Source organism: Herpailurus yagouaroundi, unplaced genomic scaffold (assembly GCF_014898765.1).
Source record: "Herpailurus yagouaroundi ecotype Mexico unplaced genomic scaffold, PumYag 181, whole genome shotgun sequence".
NCBI classification, from domain to species: Eukaryota; Metazoa; Chordata; class Mammalia; order Carnivora; family Felidae; genus Herpailurus; species Herpailurus yagouaroundi.
The window spans coordinates 22,604,946-22,631,819 of NW_024412412.1; the positions used below are offsets into that span (position 1 = coordinate 22,604,946).

General features: G+C 36.1%; 1 protein-coding gene across 6 annotated transcripts in view; it reads right to left on the reverse strand.

Moving 5' to 3' along the window:
* Window positions 1-26,874, reverse strand: part of TUSC3 (tumor suppressor candidate 3) — a 295,584-nt gene that overhangs the window by 107,295 nt on the left and 161,415 nt on the right. For all 6 annotated transcript variants that reach the window (XM_040490097.1, XM_040490093.1, XM_040490094.1 and 3 more), the window contains exon 5: window positions 25,977-26,117. In XM_040490097.1, coding sequence (XP_040346031.1) covers window positions 25,977-26,117 — 141 coding nt within the window. The remainder of the gene's footprint in view (window positions 1-25,976; window positions 26,118-26,874) is intronic.

Genomic DNA, 26,874 nt, shown 5'->3' on the forward strand with positions numbered 1-26,874 from the left:
TTTCACCAGAGTTAAAACTTGCCACATCTAGGCCAAGGACCAACCACTGCCCACAGCGGGCGAGGAGAGCCCCTGCAGACGACCAGCCTGAAGGCTAGAGCAGCCACAATACAACAGCAGAGTGCACGCACCACACACCAGAGACACTCCTTAAAGTGCTACATGATCTCCTCTTCATAAGGCCATTATGGTGAACAGCAGAAAACATAACGGGCTTTTCTAATACACAGATGAAGGCAGAGACTTAGACCAAAGTGCCAAGACAGAGGAATTTATCCCAAAGGAAAGGACAAGATAAGGCGAGAGCCAGAGAGCTAAGCAAAACAGATATAAGTAATGTGCCTGATGGAGAATTTAAAGCAACTCACTGGGCTTAAGAAAAGAATAAAAGGTATCAGGGAGACCCTTACCATAGAGATAAAAGAGTTAAAAAAAGAATCCCTGAGAGATGAAAAATGTGATGACCAAGATTGGAAACAGGCTTGATGCAATGAACAGCAGGCTGGAAGAAGTGGAGGAACAAATTAGTGAACTAGAAGATAAAATGATGGAAAATAAGGGTGAACAAAAGAGAGAAAGAAGAATTATGGAACATGAGAACAGACTTAGGGAACTCAGTGACTCCATCAAATGTAATAACATTCGTATTATAGGAGTCCCAGAAGAAGAGAGAGAAAGGGGGCCAGAAAATTTATTTCAAGAAATAATAGCAGAAAACCTCCCTAATCTGGAGAATGAAACAGACATCCAGATTCAGGAGGCACAGAGAACTCCAATCAAACTCAATAAATGGAGGCCAATACCAAGACATATTGTAATTAAATTTGCAAAATATACTGGTATAGAAAAAGTCTTAAAACAAACAAGACAAAAGAAGTCCTTAACTTACAAGGTAAGACTGCTGAAGATTTCTCAACAGAAATTTGGCATGCCAGAAGGAAGTGGCATGGTATATATACTCAAAGTGCTGAGTGGGAAAAATCTATGGCCAAGTATACTCTATTCAGCAAGGCTGTCATTAAGTTTAGAAGGAGAGATAAAGAGGTTCACAGACAAAAACTAAAGGAGTTCATGATCACTAAATCAGCCCTGCAAGTAATATTAAAGGGGACTCAGAGTGGAAAGGAAAGACCAAAAGTGACAGAAACAAGAGAGGGTCACAGAAATCTCCAGAAACAACAAAACAAGTATTAAGATGGCAATAAACACTTATCATTACTTTGAATGTAAGTGGACTAAACACTCCAATCAAAACATATAAGGTGTCACGATGGGTTAAAAAAAAAAAAACACTATAGATACACATATAGATCCATCTATATGCTACCTACAAGAGAATCATTTTAGACCTAAAGACACCTACATACTGAAAGTGAGGGTATGGAGAAACATTTATCACACAAATGGAGGTCAAAATAAAGCTAGAGTAGCAATACTTTTATCAGATAAAATATGCTTTGAAACAAAGACAAAGACAACTAAGAGACAAAGGGCACTACATCACAATAAAGGGGACAATCCAACAAGAATATATAATAATTGTAAATACGTACGTGTTCAGCATGGGAGCACCCATATATATAAAACAGTAACAAACATAAAAGGAAGTAATCGACAGTAAGGCAATAAAAGTAGGGGAGTTTAACACACCATTTAAATTAATACATCATCTAAACAGAAAATACACAAGGAACCAATGGCTTTGAATGACACACTGGACTAGATGGACATAACAGATATATTCGTAACATTCCATCCTAAAACAGCAGAATACACATTCAAGTACAAATGGGACATTCACCAGAGTAGAACACAGATTAGGTCACAAATCAGGCTTCCCTAAATACAAAAACCTGAAATCATACCATGCAACTTTTCTGACCACAACACTATGAAATCAGAAGTTAACCAAAAGAAAATATCTGGAAAGACCACAAATATATAGAAGTTAAAAAACAGGCTACTAAGCAATGAATGGTCAACTAGGAAATCAGAGAAGAAATTTTTTAAAAATACAAGGAAACAAATGAAGGGGGGGGGACCCACAAAAGTCCAAAACCTTTGAGATGTAACAAAGTGGCCCTAAGAGGCAAATATATAGCAATACAGGCCTACCCTAAGAAGCAAGAAAAATCTCAAAGAACCTAACCTTATACCTACAGGAGTTAGGAAAAAAATATAATAAAAGAAGCCTGAAGCCAGCGAAAGGAAGGAAATAATAAAGATCAGAGCAGAAATAATTATCTAGAAACTAAAAACAAACAAAACAAAAAAACAATAGAACAGGTCAATGAAACCAGGAGTTGGTTCTTTGAAAAAAAAAAATCAATAAAACTGGTAAACCTCCAGCCAGACTTACCAAAGAGAGAAAGGAACCAAATAAATAAAATCATAAATGAGAGAGGAGAAATAACAACCAACACCATATAAGAGTATTATGAAAAACTATATGCCAACAAATTGGACAACATGGAAGAAATGGATAAGTTCCTAGAAACATAAATGACCAAAACAAACAGGAATAAAGAGAAAATTGGAACAGATCAATAACTTGCAAAGAAATTGAATCAGTAATCAAAAAATTCCCAACAAACTAATGACCGGGACCAGATGGCTTCTCAGGTGAATTCCACCATACATTTAAAGAAGAATTAATATCATTCTTCTTAAATTATTCCAAAAAAATAGAAAAGAAAGGATACCTTTCAAAGTCATTCTATGAGCCTAACGTTACCCTGATACCAAAAGCAGATAAAGACTACAGTAAAAAAGGGAACTACAGACCAATAACTCTGATGAACAGAAAAACACATCAATTTTTAATAAATGATAGCCAAGAGAATCCAGCAATACTTAAAAGCTCATTTATTCTCAAATCAATCAACATTAATAAAAGAAATAAGAACCATATGATCATTTAGATACACAAAAAGCATTTGACAAAGTACAAATCGAGTCATAATAAAAACTCTCAACAAAGTAGGTTTAGCAAGAACATACCTCAACATAATAGAGTCCATATGTGAAAAACCTGCAGCTAATATTAATTTTCAGTGGGGAGAAACTGAGAGCTTTTCCTAAGGAAAAGCTATGAAATCAGAAGTTAACCAAAAGAAAATATCTGGAAAGACCACAAATATATAGAAGTTAAACACAACAGGGATGTCCACTCTCACCACTGTTATTTAACATAGTACTGGAATTCCTACCTACAACAATTAGACAACAAAAATAAATAAAAGGCACCCAAACTGGCAAAGAAGAGGTCAAACATTCATTATTTGCAGATGACATGATACTGTACGTAGAAAACCCAAAAGATTCAACCAAAAAAAAATCGCTAGAACTGATACACAAATTTGCAGAATACAAAATCAACGTACAGAAACCTGGCACATTTCTATACACCAATAATGAAGCAGCAGAAAGACATTTACAACTGCACCAAATAAGATAGAAGATAACTTGGAATAAATCTAATCAAAGAGGTTAAAGACCTGTAGCCTCTGAAAACTATGAAACACTCTTGAAAGACATCAAAGATGAAACAAAGAAACAGACATTTCATGCTCATGGATTGGATTGGAAGAACAAATATCGTTAAAGTGTCTATATTATCTCTATTATCCACAGCAATCTACACATTTAACGCAATCCCTATCAAAATACCACCAGCACTTTTCACAGAGCTAAAACAAACAATCCTAAATGTGTATGGAATCACAAAATACCCCAGATAGCCAAAGCAACTTGAAAAAGAAAAGTAAAGCTGGGGGCACCACAATTCCAGACTTCAATTTATAGTGCAGAGCTATAGTGATCAAAACAGTATGGTACTGATCAACAGAACAAAATAGAAAACCCAGAAATGAACCCACAACTGTATGGTCAATTAATCTTTAACAAAGCAGGAAAAAATATTCAACAAATGATGTTGGAAAAGCTAGACAGCACATACCAAAGATTCAAAGTGGACCACTTTCTTACAACATACACAAAAATAAATTCAAAATGGATTAAAGACCTAAATGTGAGACAGGAAACCATCAAAATTCAAGTGGCAAACATAGGCAGCAACCTCTTTGACAGCGGCCGCAGTAACTTCTTGCTAGATACTTCTGAGGTAAGGGAAACAAAAGCAAAAATAAACTATTGGGACTTCATCAAAATACAAAGCTTTTGCACAGCGAAGGAAACAATCAACAAACCTAAAGGCAACTATGGAACTGGAGAAGATATTTGTAAATGACACATCTGATAAAGGGTTGGAATCCAAAATATATAAAGAACTTATCAAATGCAACACCCCCCAAATGAATAATTAAAACATGGGCAGAGGACTTGAATAGACATTTTTCTCAAGAAGACATACAGATGGCCAACAGACATAAGAAAAGATGTCCAGCATCACTGATCATCAGGGAAATACAAATCAAAACTACGAGTATCACCTCACACCTGTCAGAATGGCTAAAATCAACATCATCAGAAACAATAGGTATCAGCGAAGATGTGGAGAAAGGGGAAACTCGTGCACTGTTGCTGGGAATGTAAACTGGTGCAGCCACTCTGGAAAACAGTATGGCAGTATAGAGGTTCCTCCAATTTAAAAGAGAACTACCCTACAATCCAGCAATTGCACTACTAGGTATTCACCCAAAGAATACAAAAATACTAATTCAAAGGGATATATGCACCCTAATGTTTAGAGTAGCATTATCTACAATAGTCAATTAATGGAAACAGCCCAAGTGTCCATCAACTGATGAATGGATAAAATGGTCTAATTTCTGTTTTAATACTGTAAAATTCATTAGTAAAGTGTAATCGCCTTAATCCAATCAGGGAATGTAATGACTGAGTCATGGGTAATGGCCCTGATAAAGCGCCATCTCTCTTGACTGAACTCAGACAGGATTTTCAAAGACAGGTGGCTCCCACATCCGTTTTAAACACAAGAGTGAAAAATACTCTGCTTTTGAGACTTGATGCTTAGGGCTTTCAGCCACTCTCCATCAGCAAACAACCGGAGTGTGCTTGAGAATAATGAAATTTGTACCAAAAGATGTGCTTATTTTTCCGTTTCTCTACAGTACCCCTGTGCTGGGACCTGGACTGGATTTTCAATTCTTGCCCAAATCAGCAACTGGCTCCAGTATAAAAGCGGCTGCAGAAGCCAAATGAATTCTACTAGGCCTCATTTTTAAAAAGTATAATTGACATACAATTCCTATTAATTTCAAGTGTACATCAGAGTAATAAAATATTTGTATACATTACGAAGTGATCCTAACTAAATCTAGTTACCATCGGTCAAGATACAAAGTCATTACAATTTTGCTTACTGTATTCCCCATATTGTCCACTACATCCTCATGACTAACTCAATAACTGGATGTTTTAACCTCTTACTCCCCCTGATTTAGTATGCATGTCACCCGGCATCTCCCTCTAGGAACCGGTTTGTTTCCTGTATCTGCCAGTCTGTATCTGTTTTGCCTGTTCATTTGTTTTGGTTTTTAGATTCCACATATAAGCAAAATCATATGGTACTTTTCTCTCTGACTTATTCAGCATAATAGCCTCTAGGCCCATCCATTTTGTCACAAAGGGTGCGATTTCATTCTTTTTATGACTAAGTAATATTCCCTTGAATATATACACCACTTCTTTTTTATCCACATATCTATTAATGGGCATTTAGGTTACTTCCATATCTTTGCTATTTTAAAGAACGTTGTGATAAACAAAGAGATGCATCTGCTGAGTAATACTCCAGTATTTATATATACATTCCATTACATATATGTTTACATACACGTATAATGTATACACCCATATTATATATATATTATATATATACACATATTATATATACATAATAAACATAAATCCCAGTATATATACACACACCACATCTTCCTCATCCATTCATCTGTTCAGGCTGCTTAAATATCTTGGCTATTGTAAATTATGCCACAATGCACATACAAGTGTATATAGATCTTTGCAAGTTAGTGTTTTCTTTCTCACTGGATAAATACTCAGAAGTGTGATTGCTGAATCATCTGGTATTTCTATATTTAAATTTTGGAGGAATATCCATACTGTTTTCCATAGAGACCATACCAATTTGCATTCCCACCAGCACTATATGAGGGTTTCCTTTTCTTCGTGTCCTCATCGACACTTGTTACTTTTTGTCTTTTTGATAATAGCCAATCTGACAGGTGTGAGCTGATAGCTCATTATGGTTCTGATTTGCATTTCTTTGATTAGTGATGTTGAACATTGTTGAATGTGCTGTTGACAATCTGTATCTTTTAATTTATTGTAGTTCACAATCTATCTTCTTTGTAAAAATGTCTACTCAAGTCCTCCACCCATTTTTTAATTGGATTGTTTTCTTGATACTAACTTGTGTAAGATCATCATATATTTAGGATATTAAGCCCTTATCAGGTAAATGACTAGCAAATAACTTCTCCCATTCAGTAGGCTGCCTTATTTTGCTACTAGTTTCCTTTGCTGTGCAGAAAAAAAGGCTGAAATCCCATTTCTTTATTTTAATTTTAATTGTTTATTTTGCTTCCCTTGCTTGAAAAGACAGATCCAAAAAAATTGCTCAGACTGATGTCCAACACCTTACTGTCTATGATTTCTTCTATGAGTTTTATGGTTTCAGATCTTACATTGAAGTTTTCAATCCATTTTGAGTTTATTTTTGTGTATGGTGTAAGAACGTCTTCCAGTTTCATTCTTTTGTGTGTAGCTGCCCAGTTTTCCCAGACCACTTGCTGAAGAGACTGTCTTTTCCCCACTGTACGTTCTTGCCTCCTTCATACATAGATTAATTGACCATTTATGTGTGGATTATTTACTGGGCTCTGTGTTCTATTCCACTGGTTTATGCACCTGTTTTTATGCCAATATCTTGGTTATTCATGGTGTTTTGTGATTCAATAGAAATTTTAGGACGCTTTGTTCTAGTTCTGTGAAAAATGCCATTGGTATTTTCATAGGAATTGCACTGTGTAGACTGCTTTGGGTAAGTATGGGCATCTTAGAAAAATTAATTCTTCTATTCAATAAGCACAGAATATCTTTACATTTATTTGTGTCTTCCACAATTCCTTCATCAACATCTTAAATAGTCCTCAGAATTACCATGTTGGTTAATCTTTATCCTAGGTATTTTATTCTATCTAATGCAATTATAAATGGGATTTTTTTTCTTAATTTCTATTTCTGTAGCTCATTATTAGTGTATGGAAATAGGACAATTTCTGTACACTAACTTTATCCTAGGACTTTATTGAATTCATTCATTAGTTCTAACAGTTTTTTGGTGGATGCTTTAAGGTTTTCTGCATACAGTATTGTATCAACTGCAAATGATAGTTTTATTTCTTCTTTACTTTTATTTATCTTGGCTAATTGCTGTGGCTAGCATTTCCAATACTTCACTGAATGAAAGTGGCAAGAGTGGTATCTCTGTCTTCTTTGTCATCTTCGAGGAAAAATCTTTCATGTTTTTACTACTAAGTATGATGTTAGCTGTGGGTTTGTCATATATAGACTTTATTATGTTGAAATATGTTCCCTTTAAACCAACTTTGCTGAGTTTTTATCATGAAAGAATGTTGCCCTTTAAAGTGCTTTTTCAGGGGCGCCTGGGTGGCGCAGTCGGTTAAGCGTCCGACTTCAGCCAGGTCACGATCTTGCGGTCCGTGAGTTCGAGCCCCGCGTCAGGCTCTGGGCTGATGGCTCAGAGCCTGGAGCCTGTTTCCGATTCTGTGTCTCCCTCTCTCTCTGCCCCTCCCCCGTTCATGCTCTGTCTCTCTGTCCCAAAAATAAAAATAAAACGTTGAAAAAAAAAATTTAAAGTGCTTTTTCTGCATCTACTGAGATGACCACATGAGCTTCACCCTTTCTCTTGTGAATGTGTTATAAATATCACATTAACTGTTTTGCATATGTTGACCATCCTTGCTTCCCTGCATAACTCACACTTCCAACTGTGATGTATAACACTTTTAAATGTATTGTTGAACTTGGTTTGCTAATTTTCATTGAGGATTTTTGCATCTATATTCATGAGAGACAACCTATAGTTTCCTTTTTTTTGTAGTGTCTTTGTCTGGTTTCAGTATCATGGTAATGCTGCCCTCACAGAATGAATTTGGAGGCTTTCCTTGCTCTTCAATTTTGTGGAATAATTTGAGAAGCACAGGTCCTAACTCTTCTTTAAATATTTGGGTAGAATTCACCTGTGAAGCCATCTGGTCCTCGAGTTTTGTTTTTTGAGAGTTTTAAAATTACTACTTCAATTTCATTATTTGTAATCCGTCTATTCAGATTTACCATTTCTTCATGATTCAGTCTTCAAAGACTGATGGAATTTCTAGGAATTTATCCATTTCTTATAAATTGTTCAGTTTATTAGCATATGATTGTGTGTAGTAATCTCTTATGATCATTTGTACTTTTGTGGTGTCAGTTACAACTTCTCTTTTATTTCTGATTTATTTGGTCAATCTCTTATTCTTTGAGTCTAAATAAAGGTTTATCAATTTTGTTGATCTTCTCAAAGACCCTTTTAGTTTTTTTTTTTTTTATTTTATTTTTATGCTTTATTTATTTTGAGAGAGAGAGAGCAAGCCGGGGAGGGGCAGGAGAGAGAGATGGAGAGAATCCCAAGCAGGTTCTGCACTGTCAGTGGAGTCAAACATGGGGCTCAAACTCATGAAACCGTGAGATCACGACCTGAGCTGAAACCAAGAGTTGATGTTCAACCAACTGAACCACCCAGTTGCCCCTAGTTTTATTTACTTTTTAGTATCATTGATATTTTCTGTAGTTTTTAAATCTTTATTTCATTTAATCCACTCTGTTCATCATTTCCTTCCTTCCACTAACATTGTGCTTTGTTTGCTCGTCTTTTTCAGTTCTTTTAGGTTTAAAGTTAAGAATGTTTCAGATTCTTCTTGTTTCTTAAATAGGCCTATGGTGGCATGAATTTCCCTCTTACAGTGGCTTTTGGTGCTTCCAGTAGGTTTTGAAAAGCTTTGTTTCCATTTGTCTCATGGTGTGATTTTATTTCCTCTTTGATTTCTTCATCATTTAGTGTCCATGTGTTGTGTTTTTTTCAGTTTTCTTCTTGTAACTAACTTCTAGACATCCCATTGTGGTCAAAAATAATACCTGATGATTTCATTTTTTGAATTTTATACCTCTTTTGTGGCCTAATGTGATCTGGAGACTGTTCTGTGTGTACTTGAAAAGAACATGTATTCTGTAGTTTTTAGATGAAATATTCTGTACATGTATATTAAGCCCTTCTGGTCTGTCAATCAAGGCCAAAGTTTCCTTATTGATTTTCTATCGAGATGACCTATCCATTGATATAGGTGGGGCATTAAAGTCCCTTAGTATCGTATTACTGTCAATTTCTATTATGTCTGATAATATTTGCATTATACATTTCAGTGACTCTATGCTGTATATTTACAGTTGTTATATCCTCTTCTTGAAGTGACCCCTTTATCATTATGTAATGCCCTTCTTTGTCTTTTTTTACAGTCTTTTTTACAGTCTTTGTTTTAAAGTGTATTTTGTCTGATAGGAGTATTGGCATATCTTTTTCTAATCCTTCATTTTCATTCTGTGTCTTTAGATCTGAAGTGAGTCTCCTGTAGGCAGCATATAAATGGGTCTTGGTTTTTTGTTTGTTTGTTTGTTTGTTTTTTATCCATTCTGTTATCCTATGTCTTTTGATTAGAGTAGTCTATTTACATTTAAAGTAATTATTGATAGGTGTGTTCTTACTGCCATTTTGTTAATGGTGTTGTGGTTGTTTCTGTAGTTCTTCTCTGTTTCTTCTCTTGGTCACTTCCTTTATCAACTGATAAGTTTCCTTCAGTGTTATGCGTTGGTTCTTTTTATTTTAATGTATCTGTTGTAGGTTTTTGGTTACCATGAGTTTCATATACATTGAGATTATATATACATATATACACACCAGTCTATTTTAAGCTGATAATTTCTTTACTCCCCTCTTCTCCAGGTTTTTTGTCATCTTGACATTTTTATTTTGTGTGTCCCTTAACTAGTTGTTGTAGTTGTAATAGATTTTACTATTTTTGTCTTTTAACCTTCAACTAACTTTTTAAGTGGTTCATTTATTGTCTTGACTGTATGTTTGCCTGTAGAAGTGACATTTTTCTTTCATAATATGCTCTTATTTCTGGCTATGGCCTTTTCTTTTCCACTTAAAGAAACCCTTCAACATTTTTCACATGGCTTGTTTAGTGGTGATGAGCTCCTTTAGCCTTTGCTTATCTAGGAAGCTCTTATTTTAATTTTTCTTTTTTAATATTTATTTTTGAGAGAGAGAGAGACAGAGCATGAGAAGGGGAGGGGCAGAGAGAGGGAGACACAGAATCCGAATCAGGCTCCAGGCTCTGAGCTGTCAGCATAGAGTCCGACGCAGGGCTGGAACTCACAAACCCTGAGACCATGACCCTAGGAAGTGCTTTATCTCTTTCAATTCTGAATGACAACCATGCTGGGTAGAGTAAGTTTTTCCCTTTCAGCACTTTAAATATATCCTGCCACTCCCCCTTCTGGCCTCTAATCTGCTTTTTATTCCCTCTAGTGTATTTTTCATTTCAGCTACTGTTTTCTTCAGTTCTGACCGGTTCTTTTTTATATTTCTCTTTGTTGAAGTTCTAAGTTCACTCCCTCTTCTTTGATGCGCATCTTTACGAGTATTACTTTAAACTCTTTATCAGATGGATTGTACATCTGCATTTTGTTTTAGTTCTTTTTCTGAGGTTTTACCTTGTTCTTTTGTTTGAAACATACTCCTCTCACTTTGCTTGACTTTGTATCTATTTTTATGAATTATGCACTATGAATCTCTCTGAATTTTGAAGGAGGGTCTCCTGTAGGAACTTTGTAGACTGCAAGTGCCTGATGGCTTTGACTGGCCAGCAGGAACAGGTGCAGACAGGGAGTCTTGGGCTGCCCTCTGCACTGAAGGCCCCCTGGAGGGACAGCCTGAGCTGGAATGGCATGTGCCAGGTGAAGTCCATAGGGTGCTTGGTGCCAGGGCTGCCCTGGCAGGATGACTGGTCCAAGGTTCCTTCCTTATCAAAGTCTGAGACCCTTTAGTTCTCATTACCTAAGTAGCTCTCCATGAATCAAAGAGATGATTCATTTATTTTAGTTAGCTTTATAAATTATTTTAAATAGAAGCACTGGCCTGCATTAAGCTACTTTTGTCACCCAAAAGCAAAAGTCAAGTTTTGATTTACTTGGCATATAAATATCCTGTGGTGTTGCTGGAAGTATGGCCAGACTCACAAAAGATGAGTCCGCAAAGTTCAGTTAAGTGAAGATCCTCATACTCAAGTCAGAATGAGGCCCCGACTCCAGAATGAAGCTTCTTTTTATTAGGATAATTGCTAAAGACTACGTGCATAAAGTCAGCTAGGCAAGTGTGTTAATCAGTCTAATGGTTTAGCTTTTCAAGGTTGAATTTTGAGTTAATGGTTTCTATAACACTAGGAAGGGTCTGGTGCGAAGGTGGATCCAGCCCTGGACAAATGTTAATGGCTCTAGGTGTTCCTTATGAGCCTCAGCCTGGTTCAGCTGTGTAAACATGTCCTAAGGCCTTGCACCTTCTCCAGCCCTTCCCTTTTGAAGTCTTTTCCTTTGACGCTTCTCTCCTGCATCTCCCACACTATGGTTTGTTTTCCTTTGGTTTATAATACTCACACACAATCACCCACAATACTCACAACTGTCAGAGAGGATCCTTTTGTAATACATAAGAATACTTAATACCCCATGGAAATATAAAGTTACCTGAGAAGGCAGATTTGACCAACTTACTAAATTGAAAGCCATCTAATTTCATATTCAGCAATAGATGAACAGCCTACAGACCCATATTTTGGTTGGCGCTTCATCTAACAAGCCAGACTATCTGTTAGTATCAAGTTTTCCTCTTCTGTAATTCTTTAACATCAAAATAGCCATGAAACACAGTAACAAACTGGAGTGATCAGACACTGAAATGGAAGGAAAAAACTGAATGCAAGTATAATCAACAGTACATTCAGGTGTCCAAACTTTCATATAATATCGGAAGCTTTTTTTTTTTTTTTTTGAGCATTGGCTGACTTCAAGCCAAAAGTGAGACTAAAGAGTAACACTCTGAGGGGCGCCTGGGTGGCTCCGTCAAGTAGCCACTCTTGATTTCAGCTCAGGTCATGATCTCACAGTTCATGGGTTCGACCCCTGTGTCAGGCTCCGCACTGACAGTGTGGACCTGCTTGGGATTCTCTCTCTCCCTCTATCTTTGCCCTTCCCCCACTAGCATCTGTATGCGTTCTCGCGCTCTCGCGCTCTCTCTCTCTCTCTCTCTCAAATAAAAATTTAAAAAAAGGGTAATGTTCTGAAACAGTAAAAAAGCTACTCAGATATTTGCTGCAGTTCAATAATCAAAGAAAACTTGGTAGTCCCTTTGGAAAGCATTTTGGATGCCACATTTTCCTGGATAGCCAAAAAAAAAAAAAAAAAAAAAAAAAATAGTACCATCTTAGAAAACCAAGATTTTGGACACATTTTAGTCAGAGCATTTATATCCTGTTGATTCTCCTCCATCATTAGACAAGTAAGGTCTCTAGGGGCAAGAACTATATCCTAATCTTTTTTATCTTGTCTGCTTATTTATTTATTTATTTATTTATTTATTTATTTATTTATTTTGCAGGGGGTGGGGGACGACTATGAGCAGGGAAGGGGCAGAGAGAGAGGGGGACACCTGATCTGAACTGGGCTCTGCGTTGACAGCAAAGAGCCCGATGTGGGGCTCAAACTCACAAGCTATGAGATCACAACCCGAGCAGAAGTTGGATGCTCACCTGACTGTGCCACCCAGGTGCCCCTTGTCCTATCATTTTATATCCACATGGTTCTTCACAGTTCTTAATACATAGTAGGCTTTCAAACTCTTGTTGAATGTTTAATAAATGGCTAAACATGAATTAACAGAGAGGAGGTGAATATACTGAAACATAAATATTTATTCTAAAATTGAATGAAATGTAAATTAGGTAAGTTTCCCAAAAAAAAGAAAGAAAAGAAAATGCAGTAGTCCTAGCCATGGCCTAGAAATGCCATAAATTTCTGTGAAAAGAGCATCTGTGTAGTTTTTCTTAAGACTAAATATTTTATTTCATGGAAAGGAATCCTACATTGAGGATCACTGTCTCAATAAATATTACTTATAACCACTAGTGAGTGGAATACCATTAGCATGGAATGGAATACAGAAACTAGGCAGTCATTCCAAGTATTGGATCTTCATAGTGAAGCTTATTTAATTATGACTTTATAATAAGCAAAAGACTCAGGCAACCACACAACATCAAAAAAAAAAAAAAAAAAAGGAGGAAGAGGAAGAGGAGGAAGAAAATAAGAAAAAGAAAGAAAAAGGAGGTCCATCCATGTCTGTGTAGTTTTAAGATACTCTTTTGAGTTATGGAAGGCATTGTCGGTCTTCATTATAGAAAATTAGGAAAAATATACACAAAAAATATATTAATTCTTTTCATTACATTGTTACCAAAACTCCAATACAAAAGTATACATGGGACTATATATACAAACTATCTATTTGCAAACAGAAATACCCATCTTCAAATGACTCAAACTATTTATGTTTAGAATCATCTTCAAACAACAGATGCTTCACTGGAAAAAAAAAATATTAGCAGCACTTATTGGCTTCTCACTTGTAAGGAGAACAAAGTAATAAACCGCAGAGACAGTATCTGCATAATATTCGAAGTTATATAATTTTATTCAAATAAATTTGTAAAGGCGCTCATTCTGAGGTCAGAGCTGCTTTGTAGTTTTGAATGCACATAAGAAATCTGTTTCTACTGATACAACACAATGTGCAGACACCAAACAACTCTTCAAGAATGTGAAAACTGTGTAATAATTTATATTAATTTCAAGCTTAAGTTTTTCACAAAACTTACATAATTAAACTGATATAATTTCTTTGGGACAGAAGACACATTAAGGTATGTGAATCATCTTATAATACAGAGCATCAGTGTTAAAAGGCACAAAACAGCTTCTGTCCTACCAAGATTTACTGTGATAATAAAGTCTGGTTATTAGATTTTTTTAAATGATGTTTATCTTTCATGTTTTTAATTGCAAATTCTTAGGATATTTTTCTTTGTATATGCAATCAATATAACTACTCATCACACTTCTATTTCTGTTTTGAAATGACAGCCATCTATAAAGAGCTTTAGGTTGCCAAGAAGATCTGCGCTATGAGCTATAAAACATAACATTTTAACTCATTTTGATATTCCAAGTCAACATTTATTTCTGAAAACCATAAACTATAGATCTATATTATACTCCTTAAAGTTAGGTACCAGTGTAGTTCAATATTTTACTCAACCATTCCACTTTAAACTCATCATAAAACAGGTAATGTATGTGCTTATTGTCTATCATTGCTTTTCCTTTGCGGGGTGGAGGAAGGGAAAACGGAGTAGAACCAGAACCAGAACTTACTCTGCTCTATAAACAATCATCATCACGTACAAACAGGAGTTCACAGCATTTTCTTTCAAGATCAGGAAGAACTTATGAATACTCCTTTCCCTACTTTTTTCAGTTCGGAATCAGAAGCTCTAATATTTACTTTTTAAATATTTGCATATCTCTCTCATATAAGGAAATTGCAAATTTTGTCTCTCATACCCTCTAAAACACCATGAGCAGCTTCTTTTCCCCTGCAAAAACTTTATTCTTAGCCTACCTGTGAGTCATATACAATAAGGTAAATATAATAATGAAAAAGACAACAACAACAACAAAAACAGCACAAGCCATAGAACATAGAACATTGTCCATCAAACTAAAGATATGTAACACTAAGTAATCCCTTGGGAGGTACTTCCACAGAGGTTCAATACACAAGTGCTCACTGTACACAGACTTGTTCTGTACTAAGAAGTGGCTATATGGACAGAGAGCTTCTTTAACAAACTTTTTTCTCTCTATTCACATTCTGCACCTTTGGTATTACACGAGGGGTCTGCTCTAATCTAATTCATTATTTTTATTTTAGGAGCTTTCCTTTCCTGTGCAATCCAGAGCTTTCATCAGAGTTTCTATACATCGGATGACAATATTTTGCCAAGATTACCAAAATACATATTCTCTTTCCCAAAGGAAAGCAGGATAGTGGTTATTTTGCATAGACAAATGTTTGAGAATCTGAATACATGATTAGCCATTTTGGGTAGACTCTTAACTTTGCAAGGGTATCTTAAGAATTGGATAAGATTGGAAATGAACAAATGAACAAATCCTTCAAAATAGCCCTTTTTTAAAAATAAAGAGTCAAGTTTGGCAGTGGAGGTGCTGGCTATCAGGCAGAAAATGGTAAAGAAGATTCAAATTAGTTCCCAGAAGCCATCAGTAGCTAAAGAAAAGACCACAAGTTTGTATATTTCTATAGTAATGAAAAAGGGGAGTTTCAAGAGGAGCTTTTTGAGTTCAACGTTGTATCATCAGAGTAGTTTTAAAACACACTGTTTGAAAACATGTCTGTTCTCTGCAGCCTGTTACTGACTTCTAAAAGGCTTCCATTGGTGAGCATGCATGCTTGCCAAGAATTCCTTCTCAAGTATGTGTTTGTGAATGTTAGACTATTTTCTGCTATGCCAAGGTAATTAGCTTCCAAGGATTCAAAGCAGAAATACAAAATCTGCATGATGTAGCAGGGGATGCAAGAAAACTGACTGTTCGAGTATTTAACATTTATGCACCATATAAATATTCTCAGGCATTTATCTGCAGTCATAATGGCTCACTACATCCACTGGTTTAAACAACCAACATGAGTTATGTGCCCACATTATGAGACATCCCGCAACGTGGTAAGAATACAGAACTTGAAGTCAGACAAGTGGGATCAGGTCCTAGTTAATCATTTTCTAGCTATGTGAGCTAGCAAAATGAGTTTATTGAATCTTAGTTTCCCTGTTTGTACAAGGAGGAGAATGTAAATTCCTTTTCATCGTTATTGTAAGGAATAAGTACATAAAACATATCCCAAAGAAGGAAAAATTCAATCAATAGTAATGATGATTATTACTAGCTTCTAACAGTAATTCTGGAGAGAAAAATGAAGGCATGCTATTGTCAACTCACTATAATTCAGAGAGACCGTCAGTGTTTTGATAGACTGAAACAGTGACAAGATTTGGTATGACACTAAATGCTAAAGAAGTTTTAACTGTACCATAACAGTGAAAAAAGTACATACTATACTTTCATCAAAAAACCTGGGTAGCTTTACTGAATGAAGCAACGTGAAAACTAGCCTGAGCAAAAAACCCACAACACTTTTAAACTTAGTAAGGTGATTGAGATCATCTCTAGTATCCAATTATATTAGAGTATAATTCATCCATTATGACTCAATTATCAAAAGGGACCAAATATTAAACTTTAAAAAACCCACATTTATATTCTCTCCATTTATTATAGAGGTATTTTTAAGTATGTTCTAGAAGGTTACAGGGGTTCTGTTTGAATTTCTAGACTCTAGATATTATTGCGGAAGACGTTTGCTATAAGGTGATGTGCCAGGTCTTCTTAATCTGTCCTATCGCATCCAACTCAGTCATAAAGACCACTAACTTGTTGAAAATAAAAATAGAAGGATGAGGGAATACTACATGAAGACAAAAGGCAGAAACCAACATTAGCTATAAATATATACATGTATATAGTTTCAATTTTGATACTCTATTTATAAATTTTATACATCTTGTTAGATTTAAGTACCACACATTTTTTCTTCCTATTGTTAAAGATTTTATTTTCAATTATATATCAAATTGCTTCCTGTATACAATTCAATAAAATGATTATTGGACATTAACTCTTCCAACTCTAGTAATAATTTTATTATTGGTTCTCCATAAATGGTGATGAATTTTCCATGTGGAAAGTCATAAGTAAATATGACAAGTCATTTAGATGTATTTACTCCCTGCATTTCTTTCTTCTGTTCTCAAGCTTTGACTAAAACCACTAATAAAATGATGAATAGTAGGTAATTATAGGCTTTATTTTAAAGTATCACTACATAAGATATTTGCTAGAGATTTTAAGATATCCTTTACCTAGTTAAGAAAGTTCACTTGTATTTATAGTTTAACTTTTTTTTTTAATGCTTTTATTTATTTTTGAGACAGAGAGAGACAAAGCATGAGCAGGGGAGGGGCAGAGAGAGAGGGAGGCATAGAATCCAAAGCAGACTCCAGGCTCTGAGCTGTCAGCGCAGAGCCCGAAGCGGGGCTCGAACTCACAGACGGTCAGATCATGACCTGAGCTGAAGCCGGACGTTTAACCGACTGAGCCACCCAGGTGCCCCTACAGTTTAACTTTCTAAAATCATAAAAGATGAATATTAAGTAATGTCTATGGCGTTAGTGACACTATTTCTATTTTACACCCTTGCTGTGATGGTTTTCCATTAATTTCTACTTCCCCTATGGCTTAACCACCCATTTCTACAACCTGACTTTTGCTATTTCATATACAGCTGAATTTGGAAAAAAATTAAAGAGAAAAAAAAAAAATCTTGCTTCCATGTTCCTAAGCAAGATTTGACATATGCCATGCCATCCTTCCTATTTGCTGGCCATCTCGAAATTCTCATACTTAGCCTTATGGTCTTTCCTGCAAGTATTTCATTATCCCTACTAGAGTGATTTTTATAATTCGCTAAACTTTCCGGGAAAATTTTTCCGGTAGGTTTTCCCTAGGAAAAACTTTTCTGTAGGAACAGTTGTTCTCATTTGCAAATTATTTCCTTGCACTAGATATGTACAGACAATGTGTTAAATTCTTTGTTGATATTGCTCTGATTTTGGGGCGCCTGGGTGGCGCAGTCGGTTAAGCGTCCGACTTCAGCCTGGGTCACGATCTCGCGGTCCGTGAGTTCGAGCCCCGCGTTGGGCTCTGGGCTGATGGCTCAGAGCCTGGAGCCTGCTTCTAATTCTGTGTCTGCCTCTCTCTCTGCCCCTCCCCTGTGCATGCTCTGTCTCTCTCTGTCTCAAAAATAAATAAACGTTAAAAAAAATTTAAAAAAAAAGGAAAAAAAAAGATATTGCTCTGATTTTGCTCATATTTGAACAGCACCCATTTTTCCTGAACTAGTGAAGTGGCTATAAGCAAGAGACTACATAGCTCAGTGGTTCAATTTTTTGTTGTTATGAAAACTGGCCATTTCTTTAAAATATGACACCTCTGTGTAGCCATACCTCCTTTATCTCTCAGGTGGGCTTCTTCCATTAAATCTTTACTCCCCTTGATTTCTTCATGAGTCACTGCCACCAAGAAATACAATCAGTATCTCAAGGTAAGCCACTCATTTTACTGGGTGGATCTTTGCCTGTACTTTGAATTCTGCCACCTTTTGTTCCTCAGCACTCACTGACTCAGCTGTCTTTTACCCCCTGCCCCATGTAAGCCTTCTGTAGCGAAGTAAGGTCCCAATCACAACTCTTCCTTCTCAGGACAGGGTCCTCATTTTCTGGGGGAAAATATTTCTTGCCAATTTTTGACATCTGCCACTAACACTATGCCCCTTAGCACTTTCTGCTCTTCTCAATAACAAAGGATCCTTATGAAAAAGAGCATCTTATAGTGGTTGTGGTTTCAGTAGCTGTTGAAAAAATTTGCAGACAGATTGGAATGTATCAGATTTTTCTGTCTTCCAGTCACTTGGAGTTTAACTTGACATAGGTTTTTAGTTCTCTGTCATGTGCTTCATTTCCAAGAGGTAAGTGGAAATTTTCTGACCTGCAATCATGCTCCAAAGAAACACTTTCATATGAAGAATACAAACAAGAACCTCATTAAAGAAGGTGGGTAGTATTCCCTTCTACTCTCTTCTGAATAAGCTGACTAACTGGCATAATTCCTTCATGTATCCTTGCCAAAAAATGACTTAGAAGCTACTGGACTTTTTCATTTTTCAAGGATGATTTGCAAATACTTCACCTTATGTAATGCTTACTAGTATACTATGAATTTATATTTCTTCCTGACATAATTTCAGTTGATATTTTCCAAGAAACTTGTTTTCTGTATAAAATTGACAGTACTGACTTTTTAAGAACTTTTGATTATGTGTAAGTGATATCCTCATCATGGCAGAATAAGAGCATTCTAGCATTCTCTCTCCAAAAAAAACATGGATTTTGACAATGGCCTATGAACAAGAGTGCCTTTGTGGAAGCTGAGTCCAACTGAGAAATGCCAGCACTACTGGAAAAACACTAAAAATGAAATACTGGATGCACTGAAGAGGGTAAGACAAGCGGTTTCAATTTCGTAGCTCACTCTGCCCAGGGGGCACAGCTCAGTGTCCTGAGAGAACTTCCCTGTGATTTCTCCCAGAGGGGAAAGCGAGAGTGTGTTAGTGAGCACCCAGCTTCCCCAGCTATGTAGGACACTGAGAAGAGACACAAATCTTATACCATCCAGAATACTGAGTCATATACTGCACAAGTTGGGGGCAGTGGACCGATGGGAGAACAGCAACCAGGCCTCGGAACGGAACACATCAAAAGGATGCAGATCCTAATAACCACTTCGTGGAATCCATCAGGAAGCCTGCCAGTGAGTTGCTGAAGATACTTCACCTGTGGATTCCCCCCAGCAGGCCCAGAGGCACCCTTCATGCTCCACGTGCAGCCCCTGCACACCCTCTGTCCTGTGGCTGTCCCCCTGCGCACACTCTGCTGGCAGTGAAAGTAAGCCTTTCAGATAACAATTGGACAAGCACAGAGAGCCAGCCCAACTCTGCAGCATGAGGAGAAAGGACACAGACTAGAGCATTCTAGTTTTGCAGGATCAAGAGGAAGATATACAAACCCGAATCCCCCCACCTCAGAGGGACCAAGAAGTAGAGAGCAGGTGTGTTCACAAGAAAGACAGGAGAAAGCCTCAGAATTCCCTAACATAACTGAAAGGAGGAATTTCTTCCCCAAAGCCAGTCAGTAAAGATTAGAAGAGATGAATATTCAAGTATGAAGACTTCAACTTCAAGGACACGAAAAATCAAGGAAACATGATACCACCAAAGGAAAACTGTAATTTTTCCAGTAACTGACCAACAAAGAAATGAAGATCTATGATTTGCACAATAAAGAATTAAAAGTACGTGTTTTAAGAAAACTCAGTGAACTACAAAGTAACACATTAAAGATAATTCAACAAAGAAAAGCAATACATGAACAAAGTGAGAGGTTTACCAGAAATAGGAATCATAAGAAAGAACTGAACAGAATAGGATATATAAAATGAAAAATGCAATAGAGAATATAAATAGTAGACTGGATCAATCAGAAATAATTCACAAAGTAGAAGACAGATCACTTGAAATTATCTAGACAGGAGAGAACAATGACAAAAAAAAATGACAAAGAGTGAAAAAAACCTATCTTACTAGAGTCTCAGAATGAGAAGAGAGGGAGAAAGGGGCAGAAAGATTAAAGAAATAATCGGTGAGAATGCCTCAAATGTGGGGAAACGTTTGAAAATACAAGTTCTTGAAGCTCATAGGTTTTCATAAAATTTCAACCCTAAATGATCTTCTCCAAATTACATAATAAAACTGTCTAAAATTAACTATGGCGAATTTTTAAAACAGAAACAAAAAAAATCACATGCAAGTGAACCCACCCTTAAGCTATCAGAAACCTTGTAAGACAAGAGAGTAGAATGATACATTAAATATACTAAAAGGAAAAAACTATCAACCAAGAATATCTTACTTAGTAAGGCTGTCCTCCAGAAATGAATCAGTGATAAAAAAATTCCAAACAAGGAGTGGAGTTCATCACCACTAGACCTGCCTTGTAAGAAATGCCAAAATTAACAGACTTATTAGCAACACACAAGATGAAACAAGCACTGGCATAGGTAAATATATACTCAAATTCATAATTTTCTAATACTAAATTATGGTAGCATGTTAATAACTTAAATGTTAATAACTTAAATATTTAATAACAAATAACTTATGAAAACCTATGACAAACAATATAAAACGAGGTAAACTGTGACCTCAAAAATGAAGATATGTGTGGGGGGGAAAGTAAAAGGTAGTTTTAGTATACAATTGAAGTTAAATTATCAATGTAAAATAGGCTATTATATTTTTAAGATGTTTTATATGAGCCTCATGGTAACCACAAAACAAAATTATACAAAACATAAAAAGAAAAAGAGAAGGGAATCAAAGCAACGACTGTATAAAAACATTAATTTATACAGGAAGGAACTACAAAACTAGCCAGAAAACCATTAAGATGCCATTAATAAGTCCTTACCTATCAATAATTACTTTAAATGTAATTCAAAAGGTATAGAGTGGGTAAAGGTATAAAAAAAGAAGACTCAACTAAATGCTGCCCCCTAGACACTCACTTCAGCATCAAGAAGACAAATAATTTCAAAGAGAAGGGATGGAAAAAGATATTCCACACAAATGGAAACCAAGAAAACATGTGGAGAATGGTGAACTCTCTTGCACTGTTGGTAGGAACTGGTGCAGACACTCTGGAGAACAGTATGGAGGCTCCTCAAAAAACTAAAAATGGAACTACCCTACAATCCAGCAATTGCACTATTATTTACCCAAAGGATACAAAAATACAGAATCAAAGGTGTACATGCACCTCAATGTTTACAGCAGCATAATCAACAACAGCCAAACTATGGAGAGAGCCCAAATGTCCACTGACTGATGGTAGGTCTGTGTGTGTGTATGTACGTATACATACATATATATATACACATACATACACACACATAAACACACACAGTATATACATGGTATACTGATGGTAATGTGTATATATATCCATGGTTTACTGATGGTAGTATGTATACTATATCCATCAGTCAATGGACATTTGGGCTCTCTGTATAGTTTGGATACACACACACACACACACACACACACACACACATACTTGGTATATACCAAATAGTATATATATAGTGTACACATACACACACACACACACACACACACACACACACACACACACAGGAATAATACTGAGCCATCAAAAAGAGTGGAAATATTGCCATTTGCAATGACATGGATGGAGGCAGAATGTACTACGCTAAGTGAAATAAATCAGAGAAAGACAAATACCATATGATTTCACTCATATGTAGAATTTAAGAAACAAAGCAGATGAACATATGGGAAAGTGAGTGGAAGAGAAGAGAGGGAAATAAACCACAAGACACTCTTAAAGACAGAGAACAAACAGAGTTGATAGAGGGAGAAGTTGGGTGGGAGATGGGCTAGATGGGTCAGGGGTATTAAGGAGGGCACTTGTTCTGATGAGCACTGGGTGTTGTATATAAGTGGTGAATCACTGTATTCTATTCCTGAAACCAATATTGCACTGTATGTTAACTAAGATTTAAATTAAAAAAATAATAAAACTGAATGGTACTGTCGTAAAAACATACAGACCACTGCAATAGAATTGCAAGCCCAGAAATAAACTCAGACAAACACTGTCAATGAGTATTTAACAAAGGAGTAAAGAATACTCAATGGAGAAAGCATAGTGTCTTCAACAAAAAGTCCTGGGAAAAGTGGATATTCACACTTAAGCGAATGAAAATGGATTCCTGTCTTATGCCACTCACAAAACTTAACTCAAATGGGTTAAAGACATAAACCTAAGACACAAAACTATAAAACTCCTAGAAAAAACATATGAAAAAACCTCCTTAACATTGGTCTTGACGATATTTTGAATATGACACCAATAGCAAAAATAAACAAATGGGAATACATTACACTAAAAAGCTTTTGCAAAGCAATGGTAGCAATCAACAAAATGAAAAGGCAACTTACAGAATAGGAGAAAATATTTGCAAATTATATATTGGATATGGAGTTAAGTTCAAAATGTATAAGAAACTCACTCAACTAAAACAAAAATCCAGTTAAAAAGCAGGCACAAAACCTGCACAGGTATTTTCCAAAGAAGACCTAAAAATGGCCAACAGGTACGTAAAAAGAGGCTCAAAAGTCACTAATCATCCTAAAAAGGAAAATCACAACCACAATGAAGTAACATCTAATACCTATTAATTATCAAAAAGATAAGAGGTAACAAGTGTTGGCAGGGATGAAGAAAAAGGAATTCTTATATACTGTTAGTGGGAATGTAAAAAATACAGCCACTATGGAAAACAGTATGGAGGTTAAACTTAAAAAACTTAAAAATACAACTACCATGTGATCTAGCAACCTCACTTCTTGGTGTATTTCTGAAGGCAACAACATTTTTATCTTGAAGAGAGATCTGCATCCCCATTTTCACTGCATCATTATACACAACAGTCAAGACACAGAAACAACTCAAGTGTTCATTATTAGATTAATAATGAATCACATTATATATACAAATATGTATGTGTGTGTATACACATGCACGCGCGCACACACACACACACCCCACATTTCAGCCATTACAAAAAAAATCATGCCATTTGCAACACAGAGATGGCCTTGGAGAACGCAACGCCAAGTGAAATAACACAGACAAAGGCTAATACTGTATGATCTCCCTTGTATGTGGAATCTTAAGAAAGGGAGAGTAGAATGGTGATTTCCAAGGGCTGTAGGGTGGGGAAAACAGGGAGATGTTCGTCAAAGGGTAAAAATTTCCAGTTATAAAATGTGTAAGTTCCAGGATTGTCATTTATAGCACTGTGACTATAGTTAATTTCTAAGAGAGTAAAATCTTAAATGTCCTCACCACACACACACACAAAGGTAAATTATCCGAGGTGATAGAAGTATTAACCTTATTATGGTAATCATTTTGCAATATATACAGGTATCAAATCGAGTCGTATACCCTCAGCTTTCACACAATGTTATATGTCAGTTATACCTCAGTAAAGCTGGGGGTGGGGCAGGGAAGTACTGTCCTTGTAGGTGGCAAAGAAAGAAACAAACAAAAAGTCTACTTTGTTTCTAGATTTATACAGTGTTCTACTCAGCAGCGTGGGCTCTCAATACAGCAATTTTCTGAAAGGGTTTATTTGTGCTACATGTTTAACCAAGCCACCTTCCCCTTTTTTTCCAATTGCACACCCTTATTTTACAACATTGACATCTTGGTCTCCACAGAGGACCCCACAAGGGCCTTTCATAACCTTCAAGCTTTTAATCTCTTCATAATGTCTCAAATTGAGGAGAGATTAGGATGGCTAGTCAGCAGTCAGCAGTCGAAGACTATAACCTCTTTCTCAATTTATTTATCCCCACAGTGCAGAACATGGGAATTTTGCCTACAAGTACATCAACCAAACAATTAATTAATCAATAAATAAATAACCCTAACTTAGAGGCTTCAAAGTTCAGTATTTTCTTTAACAGGGTCCTATCACTTTGCTTTAGGTGGCTTACGGGATATATATCAGTATACAAAATTCAAACTTTTATTGGACCACAAGAACATCCGAGCCAGAAGATACAGGTTCACTACCATTTAATTGGCATGTTGAACTGATGTGCTTCTCTGCCCTTTTTCTCATCTCTTTAGTCAAGCATCACTTCAAATCTTTTGCCTATTTATTTTCTGAATTACTAAACAATAAAACTGACTTTTTATTCTTTGGTGTACAGTCCTGTAAATTTTGACAGACTGAGAAAGTTTCCTCTCATTAAGAGTTTGGCTTCTAGGGGCGCCTGGGTGGCGCAGTCGGTTAAGCGTCCGACTTCAGCCAGGTCACGATCTCGTGGTCCGTGAGTTCGAGCCCCGCGTCAGGCTCTGGGCTGATGGCTCGGAGCCTGGAGCCTGTTTCCGATGCTGTGTCTCCCTCTCTCTCTGCCCCTCCCCCGTTCATGCTCTGTCTCTCTCTGTCCCAAAAATAAATAAACGTTGAAAAAAAAAATTTAAAAAATAATAAAGAGTTTGGCTTCTATAGTTTCCCACTGCCAATTGCTTTCATTGCCCCTGCTGTCCTGCCACAGGATTGCCTGACAATTGGGGAGCAACAGAAAAATAATAAAATAAACAACAAAAAACAAGAATCTACTAGAATTATCTCCTACATATACGTCTCTTCCAAACTGCCCCAATTCAAATGAAGGAAAAAAAAAAAAACAAAAAACAAAAGGAAGATGGATAATTTTTTATTTACTAATTGTCATCTTGAATACTGGCATTCTTACCTGATCTACTTGCTAACATTTACTTTTTAGAAACACCAAATACCTGATGAGCTTTGCATTCTCTCCAGGTTTATACTTCTTCAGTGGGAGAGAAAGGTTAGCAGGTATATATGCCATCTTACCTATAAATAGATTGTCTTATTTTTTAAAACCATGATTCTGTTCTGGGTAGCACTAATTCTTTACATATTCCAGATACATGTCCCATACACATATATTTTCCAAATGTGTTCTCTGATTCTATGGACTGTCTTTTCATTCTGTTACCAGTATCTTTTGAAGAGCAAACTTTTAAATCATCATTAAGTGCTATTTACTATTTTTTCTTCCATGGTCCGTGCTTTTTGTGTCATAAAGATTTTGTGTTCTTCTGGAAGATCTATCATTTTAGCTTTTACATATGGTGAACAATAATCCATTTTGAGTAAATTTATATGTGGTGTGAGCTAAAACTGATGATTCATTATTCACATGAGGATATTTCACTGTTCCAGCATAATTTTCCAGTAAGAAAAGACTGTTTCTTCCTTACTGAATTACTTTAACACCTTTGTTGAATACCAACAACCATACAACTTACAATATTATACAAAGAAAAAAAGGGAAAAAGCAGAGTGTAACAACATACCAGAGACACCATGGCCCAACCAGTCTTGTTATAGATGAATTCCAAGTTGTTTCTTCTTAAATAGAGCAAACCACCAACAAGTGACACTAACAGGGCCAAAGCAATGGTGCCGGAGTAGTTGGGTGGTCTAAAGACTCGAATCTGCAAACATGCAACAAAAGTTTTATGAGCTGAATAAAGTACTTCAGTAAAAGTGTTTTTATCTTGACCATATTCTAGTCCTTCCAATTTTCAACACCAAACTTCAGGAAGATGAAACCCTACTCTTCTCACGTGGAACTAATACTCCCTTTACTCTTTACAAATCAAAAACGGTTTCCAACATCGTGGCTATGTAAAAAGACTTGCTTTAGATGCATATAGTTCACATATGCAAACATGACTTATATTCAACCCAGAATTGCTGTGTTTCACCTATGGAAGATGGGATCATCTAGTACAGGGTAGGGATGAGATGGGTATAATACATGTATTATTCCAAATTGGGGCATTTTAACATCTTCAACATGTTAAGGGTTTTTTTTTTTTAACATCTTTACCAAGATATAATACATATACCATAAAATTCACCCAGTGTACCATTCAATGGTTTTTAGTATATTCAAGGGATTGCATAACCATCACCAAAGTCAGTATAAGAATATTCTGATTAGGTCAAATGGAAACCCTTTAGCAACCCTCTTATTCCCCTTACCCTCTAAACCTAAGCAACAAAGAATCTACTTTCTGCATGTACAGATTTCCCTTATACTGGATTTTTCATATAAAATGTGTTCTTCTGCAACTGGCTTTTTCCACTTAGCATGATGTTTTCAAGGTACTTCTTGTAACATGTTTTAGTACTTTATTCTTTTTTATGGCTGAACACTCCATTGTATAGATACAACAAAACTTGGTA